Here is a 16,149-nt window from a genome sequence, read left to right on the forward strand (position 1 = left end):
TGGATATTGCTAGTTATTGACAGGCTTCTCAGTTTCATCTCTAATTCCCAACCATGGGAAGAGAGGGGTCCTAAGACCTTACTAGTCCCAAAAATGGTGCGTCCAGAGCTTTTATAGTAGCAGTGCTAAAATGACACCGTAAGTTTTTAATTTCAGTTTTAAATTTCAAATCAAAGTCATAGGACCTTATGTCTAAAGGGGTATGTGTATGAAAAGGAGATACATGGAGCAGGCACAGAGAGACACTTAAAATTCAACTGATTCCCATCATATTTGTATTTTTGTGTGTACGTCAGTCTTGGATGTGAATTGTGTCTTGGATTCTGTCAAGAGAAGAGACTGAATACAAAAGGACATCTGGCCAAGCCTCTAGGACAAGCTAAGCCTAGATTTACTTTAGGACATCTAGAATGTCCTCTCTCCAATCTCAACTACATCTCTCTAATTTTAGCTTTTTACCTACTTTGCAGTGTCCATCTCTCCCTATTACATCTCATTTTCTCCTGTTCTTATAAGACATAGATCTGGGCCTTAATGGAAAACTGAGAGAAGACCAAGGGTTACACTTGAATCCATTGTTAAGGCAAGGAAACCCCAGGGGAATGAGGAAAAGGACCTAAGAACCACATCTCCCAGCATGCCATGAGTGCAATAAGCTCCACCTACTTCTCCTAGTTGTATTATGGGTGATGAGTCAGGGGTAGGGCAGGGCAGGGGCTGGGCAAATCCATCTAGCAGGAGGGGGGGAGGAGAAGTGGAAGGTCAGAGTCAAGAGAGGAGGTGCGTTTGGGAGGAACAGGCCGGGCAGGAGGCACCGAGCCGGAGTACAAGATGCAGACTGCAAGAATGGTCCAGAAAGTGGGGTTCCAGCTGCTGAGACAAGGGAGGGCCAGGTGTGTGATGGAGGATAAGGGGAGTCTGAACAACCAAAAGGCAGGAAGTCTTCTCCGTCTAACATTCTCGGGGCTACTCGTTCTGGGGAGTACAGGGAAGGGGAAGGAGGAAGAGTTAGCATGGGACAAGAGTGGCAGCTGGGAATTTGGGGGGAGATAGGGTAAAGGGATCTCAAAACTAATCCCCTTGCCCCCTTGCCTAGGCCCCAGAGCTGGTGTTCATTTGGGGGCTTGAAGACTGCTCATAACTACGCCAACAAGGCCACAGAGGTAAGCTTGGAGGGTGTGTTGGACGAGGCTGGGTGAGAAGCTGGGGGCTCCCCCTGGCTGCCTGCTGGGTTCAAACTGTTCTGAGTCACCTGCTCCTGTCTATGGCCCTGAAATTGGGGGAAAGGTCATGGGAGAAATTAGGGGAAAGGTTACAGAATCTACCTTGCCCCACCCATCCCTTCTTAGAAACTCTTCTTTTTGCTTTTGGAACCCTTTAATCTTTTAACTCTTCTAAGGACACAGCTCTAGAATTAGAAGGTTTCCTTATATCCCCTTTTTCCTCCCCCATTCCTATCCTGAAGCTACCAGTATTTTATTCATCCTTCCCTTCTCCATAGGTGGTACTGGACAAAACAGCCTCAGCAAAGGACAAAGATACCCAAAATGAGATGGTAGGTACCACACCTGAGTTGAGTGATGTGGGGGGAGTGGGGTTAGTATTAGGGGAATCTTTCCCTTTCTTTCATTTAACTTCCCTACATTCCCCCTTTTTCTTGTCCTAGGAGTCCAAGTCATTTGCTGTAGGGATGTTTAAAGGAGAACTTACTACAGAGCAGGTGTTTCCATATCCTTCAGGTAGACTGTATTCCTCTAATAGGAGGTGGGAAGAGGAAGAGGTCAGCTTTCTTAGGATGCTGTCCAATATAACTGACTCCCCCCTCCCCTGATCTTTATAGTGCTGAATGAGGAGCAGATGCAGTTCCTGAAAGAGTTGGTGGGGCCTGTGTCTCGATTCTTTGAGGTGAGAGTTGTGGATGGGGGTGGCTAGATTGGTGGTTGGGTCAGTTGAGGGGAGGGTAAATGCTATCATGTTTACACAGAGATAGAGATTGAGTGCTTCCCAAATTTGTGGATAAGCTGAATCAGAGAGATACAGTTAACATTGGATAACAAAATGAGCATCCAAAAAGTTCTCAACAGACTAGAGAGAGACTAAATGTAAAATGTCATTTAATAAAGAAAATTGTTACATCCAACAGATTCAGAGTTAGCTTCATGAGGATAGGATGAAGGAACTATGGTTAGCAACAGTTTGTGTAAAAAAAGCTCTGAGGGATTTAGTCAGCTACAAGTTCAGTAGCTAAGTATGGAAATATTAATGACCAAAACCAAATATGATTATAGAATAGGAAATATAACATCCAGACTCGTGGAAGCCCTGCTCTGCTCCATGTCAGTCCATATATGAAATTTAGTGTTTGGTTCTAGGCACTGTGTTTTGGCAAGGACAAGCTAAAGTATAACCAGAAGATTAGGGGATGGGGAGGGGAGGAGGGGTTTTAAAGGCACAGGAAATCATGTCATGTAAATATAATTGAAGGAAATAAGGATGGTTAACTTCTAGAAGAGATCTCTTTGAATTGCAAGGAAACACATAATGGCTGTCTTTAATTTGTCATTATGGTAAACTTGATAAGCATCAACATAAACATTTCTATAAATAGCAGAGGGGGTAGGGAAAATATTTATACAGCTTGCTGTATAAGTCAACATATTATGTATGCCAGGAATATTGTTGAGGATTCTAGTATACAAGTCTGTCCTAGATGGCTTCTGAGCCTTCTCCAGTGTTTGAGATTTTGTGATCTTGTGTTTTTCTCTCTTGTATCTAGGAGGTAAATGATCCTGCCAAGAATGACAGCCTAGAAAAGGTGGAGGATTCTACCATGCAGGGACTAAAAGAATTAGGAGCCTTTGGACTCCAAGTGCCCTCTGAGCTGGGAGGTGTGGGCCTTTGTAATACCCAGGTAAGACTTTCTACTTCATCCTTGATCCACCTTTAAGTCAGAGCCTCCCATTCCTTTACTCCTCCATATCTCTATATTACCTTCTATAACTATTCATACCCTTTAGATTCTTCTCTCTTATGCTTCTAGAGACTACCATACAGAATTACAAACAGCTTTTCTGTCCAAAGGGAAGAGACTCTCTTTGAGAAGGGGTTTTGTGAGGCCTAAGCTAATTTTACCCCAAGACAAGACACTGGAAAAAGGTGGTTAATAAAGACCATGATCCCAGGAAATGGTCCAGTATTGCAAAAACTGAAGCAGAGGGAAGAGGTGTTTACCCTAGCCGCCCTTCCCTCTGCTCTTCTCAGTACTTTAAACCTGTCTTCTTTTCCATAAACTAAGTCTTAGTCTGGAAACTCAGTCCTTTTTCTGTTTCATCTAAGATTATAGGATTATAGGTTTTGAGCTGGGAAGGACTTGAGGTCTCTTTCCCCAATCCACTCCAGGTGTCCCCAAGTCTCTAGATCTAGAATGAGACATTTTTCAGAAACCTCATCTTTCTCCTTCTCATCCCTCAAACTTATTTTAAATACATATGAGCCAAATCACATTCATCTTCAACCTACCATTTGTGGCTCTCTGCATTGTGTTCCCTTCCTGGCTACCCTGGGTTGAGGGGACAGGACATAAAATCTTTGGTTATTGCCCCAGCCAGTTAAGGTAAGGCCCAGTCTCTTTCCTACCCAGTATGCCCGCCTTGTGGAGATTGTGGGGATGCATGACCTTGCTGTGGGCATTGTTCTGGGGGCCCATCAGTCCATCGGTTTCAAAGGTATTCTGCTCTTTGGCACTGATGTCCAGAAGAAGAAATATCTCCCTAAACTGGCATCTGGTAGGTGAGACCAACAGAAGGGTTCAAAATTTGTTCAGCTGGAATATTTTAATAGCCTTCCTCAGAGCTAGCTAGTTCTCACAAATAGTCAGGGACTCATCATGGAGGAGGGGGGGGGTCAGTGCGATTTTAAAAAGTCAAAGGTTAGATATTACTGGAGGAAGAGCTCTAGGTAGATAGGAGGTATATGGGACTATTGGCAGTTTTGGGGTAATGCTAAAAACTGTCAATGACTGCTAGGATGAACTGAAGTGTTTGTGAGAAGATGAGGGGCCTAATGAGGGAATTATTGAGGGGTTGGGACTGAGGACTAAAAGCATATTGGGATTTAGAATAGGGTTGCATAGTTCTCTTTTCCATAATGACCTCTCTTCTCCCTGACAGGCGAGAACTTGGCAGCTTTTTGTCTAACAGAACCCTCAAGTGGATCTGATGCAGCTTCCATTCGAACTACAGCTGTGCCCAGCTCCTGTGGGAAGTACTTTACCCTAAATGGCAGCAAGCTTTGGATCAGGTGATTAACCTCATCCTGTTCTGCTGGGCCCCATATTGCTGTTCCCCTTGTTATGTTCTATCTGACTCCTTGCCCCTTGGAGCCTCTCCCTCTCCCTCGCCTCCCTTTAGCCTGATTCTGTGCTTCCTCACCCTTCCACAGTAATGGGGGTCTGGCAGAGATCTTCACAGTATTTGCCAAGACACCAGTAAAGGATGCATCCAGTGGAGCAGTGAAAGAAAAGATCACAGCTTTTGTGGTAGAAAGGAGCTTTGGAGGAGTCACTAAGTGAGTGTGTGTAGAATGGGGGCAGGAGTTGGGGGAAGCAAAGGAGAGGGGTAAAAGGACAAGGTTGGGAAAATATAATACCTGGGAACCCAAGGTCAATTTCTCTTTTCAAGCATGCTAGAAATTATAGTTTTAGCACAATATTAAGTCAAAAGGGTAGGCAGGCTGGAGCTATCAATATGTTGAGAACAAATCCTATCTTAGTTGCTTACCCAGTCCCATTACTAGTCTGATTCTGGGAATTAGAGTTTTTATACAAGGGATTTTTATACAAATAGCTTATATATATATATATATATATATATATATATATATATATATATATATATATATATATATATATATATATATATATATATATCTTTATCCCTACAAGTTGCCTTTTCTAATCGGTCACTTCCCATTTTCCCATTCTGTACTAGTGGGCCTGGTGAAAAGAAGATGGGAATCAAGGCTTCTAACACAGCAGAGGTGTACTTTGATGGGGTGCAGGTGCCTGCAGAGAATGTGCTGGGGGAAGTTGGAGGTGGCTTCAAGGTTGCAATGCATATCCTCAATAATGGAAGGTTTGGTATGGCTGCTGCTCTTGCTGGCACCATGAAGAGCATCATTGCCAAAGCAGTAAGTCTCCTGATATCTGTGATCTGCCAGTCAAAATGTTCCTTTCAGGCGTAACTTGAATAGATCTTCCTGACAATCCTGTACTCCCAATTCTTCCTTGCCTTAAGGGCCCAAGTCCTTGGAATCAGCTCTAGCTTTCTTGTATGATTCTCCAACTGCAACTTTTAACATGAAGGGGAAAGGAAAATACTACCCATTTATATAGTATTAATCATAGCTCAGTCAGTGTGCTAAGACTTTTACAAATATCTCATTTGATCCTCACAAGAACCCAGAGAGATAGATTCTATTATCTGCATTTTACATTTAAGGAAACTGAAGCAGACAGAGGTTACTGACTTACCTGAAATCACAAAGCTAATGAATATCTGAGATTAGATTTGAATTCAGGTCTTCCTGACTTCAGGTCCAGTATTCTATCCACTGTGCCACCAAATGTCTCCGTGTAGCTTGACCTCCTTAATGAGAGACTTTTTGCCTGTTCATAAGATCTCATCCTTTAATCCTTTCATTTAGAGGAATAAAAGTAGACAGGTCCAAAGAAAAGTTAGGGTGAGATTTGGGTCAAAGAATAATGTTCTTGGGTATGTATATGTAATTGATCTCTGGGATTCTAGTGTATCATATCTTTACTTCAGGTAGATCATGCTGCCAATCGCATCCAATTCGGGGACAAAATCCATAACTTTGGATTGATCCAGGAGAAGCTAGCTCGGATGGCAGTACTGCAGTATGTGACTGAGGTGAGGCTTTCCCTCAAAGATTTAAGGGTATCTACTACTCTCCTATGTTCCTGGGACACTGAGCTAATGGTGTCAGCTACCCCATAGACCAGTGGTTCTCAAAGTGTGGTCCAGAGAATCTTGAGGGTCTCTGAAACCTTTTCAGAAGTTCTACAAATTCAAAATTAGTTTTTATTTTAAATATGGTAAGCCTCCATATAGATAACTCACATAAACAACTCTTTGAAGAGATCCTCAATCATTTTTAATGGAAAAATGAGAACAAAAATTTGAGAACCATAACTTGGGACCAGCATCCTTCAGTATGCCAAGAATTAGAATTTAATTAGCTGAGGATAGAAAAGTTAAAGGTAAATGTGAGATTGTCCTTAATGGATCCCCTCCCTCTTTGGAAATCTATGGAAAAGAATTTGAGGGGGTTTTGAAATGGTGAGACCCTGATTCTATAAACTTGTATTCTGGTTATTCTGATGTGCAGACCAACGAGATGGTGGTCCTGTGACCCTCTTCAGGGTTAGAAAAGCAGGGGTGTGCTTTTCATTAGACACTTGGTTTTCGTTGGAAGCCAAGTACAACTCTCAATGAGCCCTGGTATGCTAATTTACATGGGTTCAAAATTGCCTCCTACCCCTTGGAATTATAATTTGGTTTGTCCCAAGACATGGGAAAAACTTTAATGTTTGTGGGGTTTTTTGTGTTTGTGGTTTTTTTTTTTTTGAGGGGAGTATGTTTTGTTTGGGAAATTTCAGAGATGAATCTAGTCTTTTCTCTCCTACCTCCAACCCTATTGTCTCAGTCTATGGCTTACATGATAAGCTCCAACATGGACCAGGGATTTAAGGACTTCCAGATAGAAGCAGCCATCAGTAAAATCTTTGGCTCGGTAAGGCCCTGAGATGTGCAGGTTGAACAATGTAAGCAAGGGGGAAAGGATCTACTAAATGTATGGGCTAAGATGGATATGTAGGGTGGGTGAGCAAGCCTGGGTAGGGCATCATAACTGACTGACCTTACCTCTGTCCTCTCTCTATCCCTAGGAAGCAGCATGGACAGTGACAGATGAGTGTATCCAGATCATGGGTGGCATGGGCTTTATGAAGGTGGATATCCCCAACTCTTCCCATAAGGGTCTATGGGTGGAGATGGAATGAAGCCATGACCAGGCCCTGATTTTGGACAAATTCCGAGTTGATTCTAGAGGTGGGAGGAAATAGTCTGGCCTTCTGATACTGTCCCTTGTCTTGTCTCTAGGAACCAGGTGTGGAAAAGGTACTTCGAGATCTTCGTATCTTCCGGATCTTTGAAGGAACAAATGACATTCTGAGGCTGTTTGTAGCCCTTCAGGGCTGTATGGTGAGATAGGGAACAACTGGGGAGAGATAGTGGAATAGTATGATTGTAGGGTCTTGTTACTCTATTTCCACCTCCACCTCAAACAGGACAAAGGAAAGGAACTCAGTGGTCTTGGTAAGGCTCTGAAAAATCCTTTTGGAAATGCTGGCCTTCTACTAGGAGAGGCAGGAAAGCAATTCAGGCGGTAAGGAGGTTGGGCTCAGATGAAGGGAATAGGGGAGGCTAGAGATTTGAGACGTAAGTTGGCTTAACAGTATCCCTCCTCCAGTCGGGCAGGTCTAGGCAGTGGCCTGAGTTTGAGCGGGATTGTCCACCCAGATCTGAGTCGGAGTGGTGAGTTGGTGAGTAAAGGACTTAAGATAGAGAAATGATTGTGGTAGGGAATTTGGGAGTATGTATGGACTCTTCTCACCCCATTATGTCTTTCTTTCTCCTCTAGGCAGTGGGAGCTCTAGAACAATTTGCCACAGTAGTAGAGGCCAAGTTGATAAAATTCAAGAAAGAGATTGTCAGTAAGTAAGAAGAGATTGTCAATAAGACACCACAAATATTCCCCTCAAATCACCTTTATCTTTTCATAAAGAGACTTCCTCTATTTATCTCCTCTCCAGACGAGCAATTCCTCCTGCATCGATTGGCAGACAGTGCCATTGACCTCTATGCTATGGTGGTGGTACTTTCAAGGTAAGAAGAGGCTAGCCAGGTTGGGAGCATGGTGTAAAATAGGCCTAATTCTTCTTTTCTTACCAACTCTCTCACACACCAGGGCCTCCCGATCTCTGAGTGAAGGCCATCCCACAGCCCAACATGAGAAGATGCTCTGTGACACCTGGTGTATAGAGGTGAGGGCTGAATGTTTCAAGACAACTGAAGTTAGGGAAGGAGTAAGTAATCCTCCTTTCTTCATCCCTATGTTTTCTTCTAGGCAGCAGCCCGGATTCGGGAAACTATGGCCAGCCTGCAGTCAGACCCCCAACAGCACCAGCTCTTTCGAAACTTTAAGGGCATCTCTCAGGCAATGGTGGAAAAGGGAGGTGTAGTTACCAATAACCCCCTTGGCTTCTGAGCATTCTTAAACTCTTTCTAATACTACCCCATATGTGCCTTTTCTTTGGTCAAAGCCAAGGTTCTCAGGTCCTTAAAAGAGAGAAGGGATGGCTTTGAGGAACCTGAAAGAGTCAGGCCTGTTTATCTTCTCTTACTGGGGAGGGACTTCAAAATCTTATTTCTACCTTGAAATGGATTTTTCCTCCACAAAAAAAGTAAATATTTTGAACCTGGAAAATCTTGTGGGAGATGTCTCTCCAAATCTCCTTTCTTGGAGCTAGAGATCTGTTCTTGCCAAGAATATAACCAGTCAACAGGAAGTTCCCTCTATTGCTTTATTTAGGGTTTTATACACAAAAGTCTAAAATAAATAGCAATATAGGCAGCTATAGAACCCTTGTTTGGGACTCTTGAATTCTAAAGGCAGGTGGGAATAGAGTCCCCACAACATCCCAATCCTTTTTTACTCCCCCAACTATTTGGGTAAAGACAAGGAAGGATTGTTACAGGGCTACTTCATGAGAAAAATATCCTTTTAAAGTATCAAAAAGTATAAGAAAAATGTATCTCCCCCCCGCCCAAAGTTTATTATATAAAATTTCCTGTTACCCTATAAAAGAGGGTCAGATCAGGCACTACTGATGGTGGTAACTCCTTGGCTGGGTTGTCACCAAAAAAAATCACATAGGATCCAATGGTGTCCAGTGGCAAAAGTAAGTCTTGGCTACAGAATGTGAGAAAGGCTTACTCACAAGGTAGAAATTAAAATCAAGACAGAGATAGTATAAAAAACTCCAAGTGATAGAAAAAGTTCTACATAACATCCACAAAAAACTCACTAGGGTTGCCCATGGCTAAATGGAAGCTCTGGCGGCTGGCAGTTAGCTCAGGCGGTACAGAGCCCAGGTCACGCACAGGAGGTGCCCCAGGAGGCTGAACTGCTGGAGGTGGTGGGGGAGGCATCATAACCACCATCATGGGATTGTATGGTAGGGTCACACCAGAGGGTGGCCCATAGGGATGGAGATTAGGGTGGGAACGAAGGCTGCTGCTACCCCCACCTAGTCCCCTGGGTGGAGGAAGAGTGGTATCACTGGAATCCCCACCCCAGTGGAGGCTGCCACCACGACTTGATGGTTCTGATTCACTGCCACTGCCTGACTTGGACTCTGGACCCCGATCTTCAGGTCTCCCCGTCCGTCCTATTCCCCCATCACTTCTAGTAGACCCACTGCTCCGGCTTCCTGAGAAGAGGGGATGGAAAGATTTAGAACATCCACAGAAGCACTGTAATGTTCCCTTCTAGTCCCATTTACACTTGTTGTAAGTAACCAACTCTCTCCAGTCACTCCAAGCCCACTCAATGTGTAACTCACCTTCACTATGCTGGCTTCCGGCACTGCCCCCTCCATAGCTGTAGGATGAGAGCTCATGGTAAGGGGGAGGCTGGGGGCTGTAGGGATGTGGGGCTGGGTACTGGTAGGAGAAAGTAGGCAGCAGGGGCCAGGGTGTGGCCCCAGGCAGGGGAGCCAATGTGTCCTGGTCAGAAGCTCCACTTGATCCATCATTATCGTTCAGAGACAGATTCACAAGGTCTGAAGGGAAGGAGAGAACATTCTGGGTTTCAAGAATCTTAAGATCTTCAGCCTCTGAGCTACTAAAGCTGTTTTTTCAAGGGCATCTTAGAACTGGGGTGGTTTGGGACCAAGGGAGGAAGATTGTTGTGCCAATCCAACTTTCTTAAGGACTTTCCCTCCAACAGGAAAAGAATCGATTTTCATAAGATTGAGAACTAGAAAGGATCTTACTTCTAAAAAACAAGGAAACTGGCTTAGTAATTTACCCATGGTCAGACAAGTTTGGAATTGCAGAGCGAGGATTCGAACTTAAGCCTCTGTGTCCAACATTCTATTTGTCCTTTACATTGTTTATCTGCCCCCAACCCCAAGTGAGGCTTATGGTTTTTGAGAGACAAATGTTGAGGCAGGAATGCTCAATCAGGGAGGATTGAACATTCCCAGGTCAGGAAGTAATAGAAAAGGAGGAAATGTCTTACAGCTTTCACATCCCCCACTGAGGTCCCCGAAGACATAGTAACACTGTTCAGAAAAGGTGATCTTGTTGACAGTATGCCGGATGAGGCCTGCTTTGAGCAATCCACTGGCATATTTCCTTGCCTCACGCCGCTCAGGGAACCCTTCTACATGATGGTAAAGCCAGTCCACTACATCTGAACCTGTTATAGACAAGGATGCAGAAAGAATATCATAAAGGGCAACATGGATACCAGCTTCAGTCCTCCCTTCTTGTTAGTCCTCCTTACCCAGAAAAGCATTAGGGATAGTTATCTTGAGCCACATTCGGTCTCGGACCTCCAACCCAGAGTCAGGGGCTGCCATGGCCTTGGTCACAGATGCCATGTCTGTGTGTATAGAAAGGCTTCGTCCTTCACAGCCTGGGGGGGGGGGGGAAATATGCATGCTGAGGACAGGGACTGTACTTATGTGTCCCAAGAAGAAGAGAATAAACTGAGGAAATGAGTCAGAAAGACATGGCGTGGCCTTGGCTAAGCCAATGGCCATTCCATCCTTCTGAGAGTTCTGGAGTCAGGACTTTGGCTTCCCCTGTGGGGAAAGACAATATCACTAAATAAGGCCTTACCGTCAGGCAGGGAGGAGCCTGAAGTTATGGTGCTCATGGAAGAAGAGCCTGGGTAGGTAGGGAAGGCACCAGTGAGTGCTGCTGAATGAGAGACCCAGGCAGCAGGGTCAATAGGCTGGATTGGCTCATCTGAGAGAAAGAAAAGAAAGAAAATAACAAAAGAGCAGAATTAGATCACTTCACTTTCCAGAGGCATTTGATCCACCTCTATGGGTATATATACTCCCTACAATTCCTCAGCCTCCTTTCTCTTTAAAGACCCAAGATTCTCCCTGTTTCCCTAAGCCACTAGATTTTATGCTCTCTCCTTCCAAAAAAGAGATCACTCACTTCTAGGGAGTGTGAAGTAAGCCTGAGGTGAGGGATCCCAACACTTGGCCACTGTTAACACAATGGGGCTGTAAGAGAAGAGGACTTGGTCAGTCTCATGGAAAGACAATATAAGATGGGACAGTTGAGAGACATGCTAGGATAGGAAATTAGAACAAAAGATACAGAAAGAAAAGGAAGGTTTCAAGGGAATAAGATATGGAAGGAGGGAGCAGAAATAAAGTGGGCAAGTGAAAGAAAGGTCAGGTGGGTAGAAGGGAGCCAGAGTAAGAGAGAAACCATAAGAAAAGAGCTGAGAAGACTACAAACAATGAGAGATTGGTTCTTAGCCTCACCCAGGCTTGTGCACAATCTCTCTCAGCACCCGTACAGCATCATCATTACTCATGTTTTCAAAGTTCATGTCATTCACCTGGGGGGGGGGAGTGTGAGAGAATAAAGGTGAGAAGGCAGCTAAGGGCCCCAAGGAAGGGGGGAAAACCTGTGCTACTATGCACACCTGCAGTAGCATGTCCCCTGGTTCAATTCGCCCATCTGCAGCCACAGCACCACCCTTCATGATAGAGCCAATGTAGATGCCGCCATCGCCACGTTCATTGCTTTGGCCCACAATGGAGATGCCCAGGAAATTGTACTTCTCTGTGGAGGCATTTTGTTTGGCAGTTTGATTCCCCATCCTCTAGAGACTCAGATGAACAAATCCCACTAAATAGCTACTAAAATCCCAGCAATCCCAACCTCCTCCCATTCTAGAATCCCAGACTTCCAATTGCCCCCATACCCATGTTGAGAGTAACTGTGATGATGTTGAGAGACATGGTGGAATCCGTTACACTGCTGAAGGATGAGGTCTGTAGTGGAGAGAAAGTAAGGACAATGAAGTTTTTTATTCCCTTTTCTAACTAACCACCTCTATAAACCTTATTCCCATCATCTCTATTTCAATCAAAACTTATGCAGACCCAGTTTTTCCATTTCCCAATTCTACCCATTAGTTTCCCTCAGAGACTCCCTCAGAGGTGCCTGGCCACATCACCCTCTCCAGTCGAGGTGGTCGTTGTTTTCTCCTCCGACGGTGTCTCTTTAGGAGTCGGGAAGCACTGCTCTGCTCTGTGGAGCTACTAAACCTAATAAGGATAATGTGGGCAAAAAAGATCAGGAGTCTAATGGAAACAGTAAGCTGAGTAGGAAAGCAAGAAGTGTGAAGTCAGATTAGGAAAAGATATAAGCCATACCTGCTCATAGTATCATCTTCATCTGAATCTCCCAGGCTGGTATTCTCTAGCTCACTAGTTAGGAGAGTAGAGGAGCTCTCATAACCAGCCAGGTGCCGCTCCAGGCGGGAAGAACCACTAGGTCGATGGCTCCCACCTAGTCAGATAAAGGGTTTTAGCGGCTGGATTTGTGCTCCAGGAGATCCAAATCTAGTTTCCTATGTCCCTGGTTTGTTCTCTGCCTTTCATTGCTCCTATCCCTTTGGGGATTCACATGTTCAGACTACATAAACCCCGCCACGTTTTTTCAGAATTTAGGAGTGCTATTGCCCTCACCATGATCGATGCTCTCTCTCCGTCTGGACCGCTCCCGTCTCAGTGATATCACTGACTCTGTTTCTGTCTCAGGCTCCAGGTTCTCTCGGCTGCTAGATACATTAGGGCTAGAAAAGGAATGGGGTCGGGGAAAGATGTAATGGTGATAGGATTGTTCTTAAAAGTAATGCTTATCAACTAGCCCCAGAATCTGACGTTCTCCCTTTTCTTCCCACTCCCATCACCAACAAGACTCCCCAGGACTCACTGGAATGATGGAGGCCTTGAATCTCCTATGCCACTAGTCCTCTCAGGAGGCAGAGGAGGTAGTGGCGGGGGTGGAGATGAGGGTTCTGGCCGAGGTTCAGAGGCTGGGGGGTTATTCTCTGGCTGTGAGCTATCTGAGGACACAAGCTACAGATATGGGGAACAAGGATCAAAAAATTAAAGAAAGGTAAGAACAGAGTAAAAATTCTGGTGGGGAAATAAATGGGAGGAAGAGGGGGATTGAAGCCAAGGAAAATCTGGAAAGGAACCCAAGATGGAAAAATAAAATCTGGAAACCATAACAAGAGAATCCCAAGAGACCCACAGAATGATTAAATTAGGATTTATGGGACTAAATTATTTTGGGGAAGGGGACTAGGAAAAGGGAAAGCCCCTAGGCAGGGGTACAGGCAGCTAATCAGTTATTCCTTTTAAGGAAACTAGAGGGGTTAGTAATGTTGAAGGGTCCCCCCACAACCTAAGCTATCATACCCAAGAGACAACTCTCCCATTGAAACAGGGCAATCTGGCATTGTCATCTGAAATCTCTTCCTTCACCACCCTGTAAGGAAATGGGAATAGAGTTAATAGGGCTAGATAAAACATTACCATTTCAAAGGTTCTGTTTTTGAATGTGTCAGCCTTCTTTCTGAAACTCTCCTAACTGGATGGGGAGATGGGGCCTTTTAAAGAGGTTATTTCTCTTCTCCAATCCCTCAATTTGACAACAGACCAGCTGACTATTACTAGGTAGGAGAATCCTCTTCCTCCCCCCAGGAATTCTTCCTATGTCCTTTTACTTTTCTTCTCAACCAAAATTAGGAACTTGGTAATTCTAAATGTTTTTTTGTGTCTACTTGAAACTCTTTAGCTTAATCTTCAAGAGTCATCCACCCAAGCTCACTCAACCTCATTAAACTGTATTTGCCCTACCACAAGACTTGATCTATCCATCCCAGTTAGATAAATATTAATCCTTTCTTTTGCCCCTTCTGGCAGACACCAAACCTTTGCTGATATATGTCCCTCTATTTTCCAAATCCCCAACTCTCCCTAATTTCCTAATCTCTTCCAATGGGAGTCCTAACGGATCTCAGTAATCCCCATCTTTCATTCCACCATTATCTTACAGGCACTTGTGTCTTTAAGCTGTGTTCAGGCAGTGAATGTTTTCCTTCCCCCCCCCCCTCCCCCCAATATCTAGAAATCCTTTCAAATCAATGCCATCTACACTTGGGTTTTCTGCCTGTGTGTAGGTGAGTACCCCATCATAACAGCCAAGAGTGGGACTGTGTCTCTCCCAACAGTATGGGAGACCACACCTCATTGGATCCCAAACTCCAAAGGAATGACAACTCTCCCTCTTTGTGGTTTCGCCAGCACAAGGTACTAAACAACGAAAAGAGAGGAAGACCCATTAATCCTACAACGTTCAAATTTCTTAATCCTTCGACTTTGATCCAGGCCTTTATGACCATGTAACTCTTCGGTGATCAAACTGACATTGGCCCCTAACTGTATATTCTCCATAACTTGCCTTTCAGTTTAATACTAAACTGAGGCCCAAATTAATTCACTTTGACTATTTTCTCTCCGGGATTTGCTTTATCAAGACTCTTATTAGAATAAAGAGACATTCCCTAGCCTTCACCCTAGTACAGTCCAGGAAATCCTCATCAAAGTAATAGTTTACCTCGATGGATCTTGACAATAGGTGTAAGAAAAGTACTGCAAACATCACATTGGAAGTCAGTGTGGAGAGAAAACTAGCTCAAGTCTAGCGATCTGGGTTCTATTTCTGGCTCTGATATTTAATTGTGTAACTGGACAAAATCAATCTCTCAGTGCCTCAGTTTACTCATCAGTAAAATCAGGTTTAATTTTAAGATCGTTCAAAAAGACACTAAGACTTTTGGGACACGCTGTATTATTTCTCGACCTACCCTCCCAAAGTTCTTGGAGCCCAAGTGCCATCTATCTCCAGTTATAACAAAGCGGAAAACTGAGATGAGTTCAAAGGCTTGGATCGTCCCGCCAGGGTAAGGCAGTGGCCCCTCGGACCCCGCGCCACCACCGCCGCCACGCCTCCCGGCCGCTCGGGCGGGCCCTGGGCCCCGCGCTCACCCGAAATCCTGGTCCATTGACTTGAAGTAGTATTTGGCCCCGGCGGGGCGCTGCAGGACGCTCTTAAAGTCTCCCAAGGTGATGCGCTCGGCCGGGACCGGGATCTTGACTAGGTACGGAGTTTCCTCTTCGTCCAGATGGTAAATCACCTTAGTCTCCCCGGCCCCGCTAAGTCCAGCGGCGCTGCTGCCCGCCATGGTCCGTCCGCGTCGCCCTCCCCGCCTTGATGCTCCCCTCTCCCACCAGACCGAGCCCAGCAGCCTATGCCGCCGCGCTTGCGCATACAAGCGCCTGGCCTAGCCAACCGAACCCAAGCATACTAGGTGAAGGGAGGAGGGGGCGGAGCCCAGACTCGCTCTCCTCCACACCCCACACCAGCAGTACTTACACCTTCAAAGTGAACGCCCTCCCGGCTCTTCGCCCTCCAACCCAGCCTCACGCCACACACTTCCCACTGCCGCCGCCTCACGTGACACGGTGCGCCTCACTTCCGGCTTCTCGGTTCCCTAATCACGTGAGGACTCCCCAGAATCTGCCTACCCACGGTGCTGTTTCTTTCCTCACCTTCAATCTCCCAATCCCCAGTCAAAAGTCCCGCCCCTAAAATTAACCCCCACTCCCACTAAAATCCAAGGATTAAGACAACGCACATTTTTGCGACCACCAACCCTCTTGTACTTCTGTCTTCATATATCCTTATCGTCCTGTTCCCCCTCCTCTCTGCCGAGTAGAGACCCTCGCTGAAAGCCAGCTGCTAGAGACTTTCCTACTTATGGTCCAAAGAACTATATGCGAACGTGTAAACCTGGAAACCGGAGCAGCTGGGTCCTTTCATTGTATAGAGCAGCAAACAGTTTAGCTCTCAGTATTGGGAATAGGGGGTAAGGGGAATATGATAATCTAGCACT

General features: G+C 45.1%; 2 protein-coding genes across 3 annotated transcripts; one reads left to right on the forward strand and one right to left on the reverse strand.

Moving 5' to 3' along the window:
• The first annotated feature begins 688 nt into the window (after positions 1–688).
• Positions 689–8,568, forward strand: ACADVL (acyl-CoA dehydrogenase very long chain). Its single transcript, XM_074311743.1, has 20 exons — positions 689–893; positions 1,097–1,163; positions 1,502–1,555; positions 1,667–1,739; positions 1,841–1,905; positions 2,777–2,911; positions 3,641–3,785; positions 4,170–4,299; positions 4,441–4,566; positions 4,989–5,187; positions 5,826–5,930; positions 6,727–6,813; positions 6,968–7,030; positions 7,182–7,283; positions 7,370–7,467; positions 7,552–7,624; positions 7,723–7,795; positions 7,895–7,967; positions 8,050–8,125; positions 8,209–8,568. Exons 1-20 carry the CDS (start codon positions 832–834, stop codon positions 8,347–8,349), a joined length of 1,947 nt encoding a protein of 648 aa, XP_074167844.1. The 5' UTR covers positions 689–831; the 3' UTR covers positions 8,350–8,568.
• Positions 8,569–8,651: 83 nt separating this feature from the next.
• On the reverse strand, positions 8,652–15,802 carry DVL2 (dishevelled segment polarity protein 2). 2 transcript variants are annotated; one of them, XM_074311742.1, is made up of 15 exons: positions 15,242–15,802; positions 13,610–13,679; positions 13,119–13,264; positions 12,872–12,978; positions 12,557–12,692; positions 12,358–12,448; positions 12,103–12,172; positions 11,821–11,960; positions 11,657–11,733; positions 11,322–11,389; positions 10,992–11,120; positions 10,654–10,752; positions 10,387–10,566; positions 9,707–9,925; positions 8,652–9,574 (listed from the first exon to the last, which is right to left on the reverse strand). In XM_074311742.1, the coding sequence occupies exons 1-15, from the start codon at positions 15,436–15,438 to the stop codon at positions 9,144–9,146; spliced, it is 2,160 nt and encodes a 719-aa protein (XP_074167843.1). In that variant the 5' UTR covers positions 15,439–15,802; the 3' UTR covers positions 8,652–9,143. The 2 variants fall into 2 exon arrangements, with proteins under 2 accessions (XP_074167843.1, XP_074167842.1); XM_074311741.1 differs by having other exon boundaries at positions 10,654–10,785; positions 15,242–15,800.
• Between the last annotated feature and the right edge of the window lie 347 nt (positions 15,803–16,149).

The sequence above is a fragment of the Sminthopsis crassicaudata genome, chromosome 4 (genome assembly GCF_048593235.1).
Source record: "Sminthopsis crassicaudata isolate SCR6 chromosome 4, ASM4859323v1, whole genome shotgun sequence".
NCBI classification, from domain to species: Eukaryota; Metazoa; Chordata; class Mammalia; order Dasyuromorphia; family Dasyuridae; genus Sminthopsis; species Sminthopsis crassicaudata.

What these genes read in the sequence shown, in the direction of transcription:
- DVL2 (XM_074311741.1), bottom strand. Translation starts at nt 15,438, where the DNA reads ATGGCGGGCAGCAGCGCCGCTGGACTTAGCGGGGCCGGGGAGACTAAG. An exon ending in TCAAGGCCTCCATCATTCCA is followed by an intron (nt 12,979 to 13,118) that starts GTGAGTCCTGGG and finishes TTCCTTTTCTAG; the next exon opens with CCCTAATGTATCTAGCAGCC. An exon ending in GAAGATGATACTATGAGCAG is followed by an intron (nt 12,449 to 12,556) that starts GTATGGCTTATA and finishes TATCCTTATTAG; the next exon opens with GTTTAGTAGCTCCACAGAGC.
- ACADVL (XM_074311743.1), top strand. Translation starts at nt 832, where the DNA reads ATGCAGACTGCAAGAATGGTCCAGAAAGTGGGGTTCCAGCTGCTGAGA. An exon ending in TGGGCCTTTGTAATACCCAG is followed by an intron (nt 2,912 to 3,640) that starts GTAAGACTTTCT and finishes TTTCCTACCCAG; the next exon opens with TATGCCCGCCTTGTGGAGAT. An exon ending in GGCAGCAAGCTTTGGATCAG is followed by an intron (nt 4,300 to 4,440) that starts GTGATTAACCTC and finishes ACCCTTCCACAG; the next exon opens with TAATGGGGGTCTGGCAGAGA.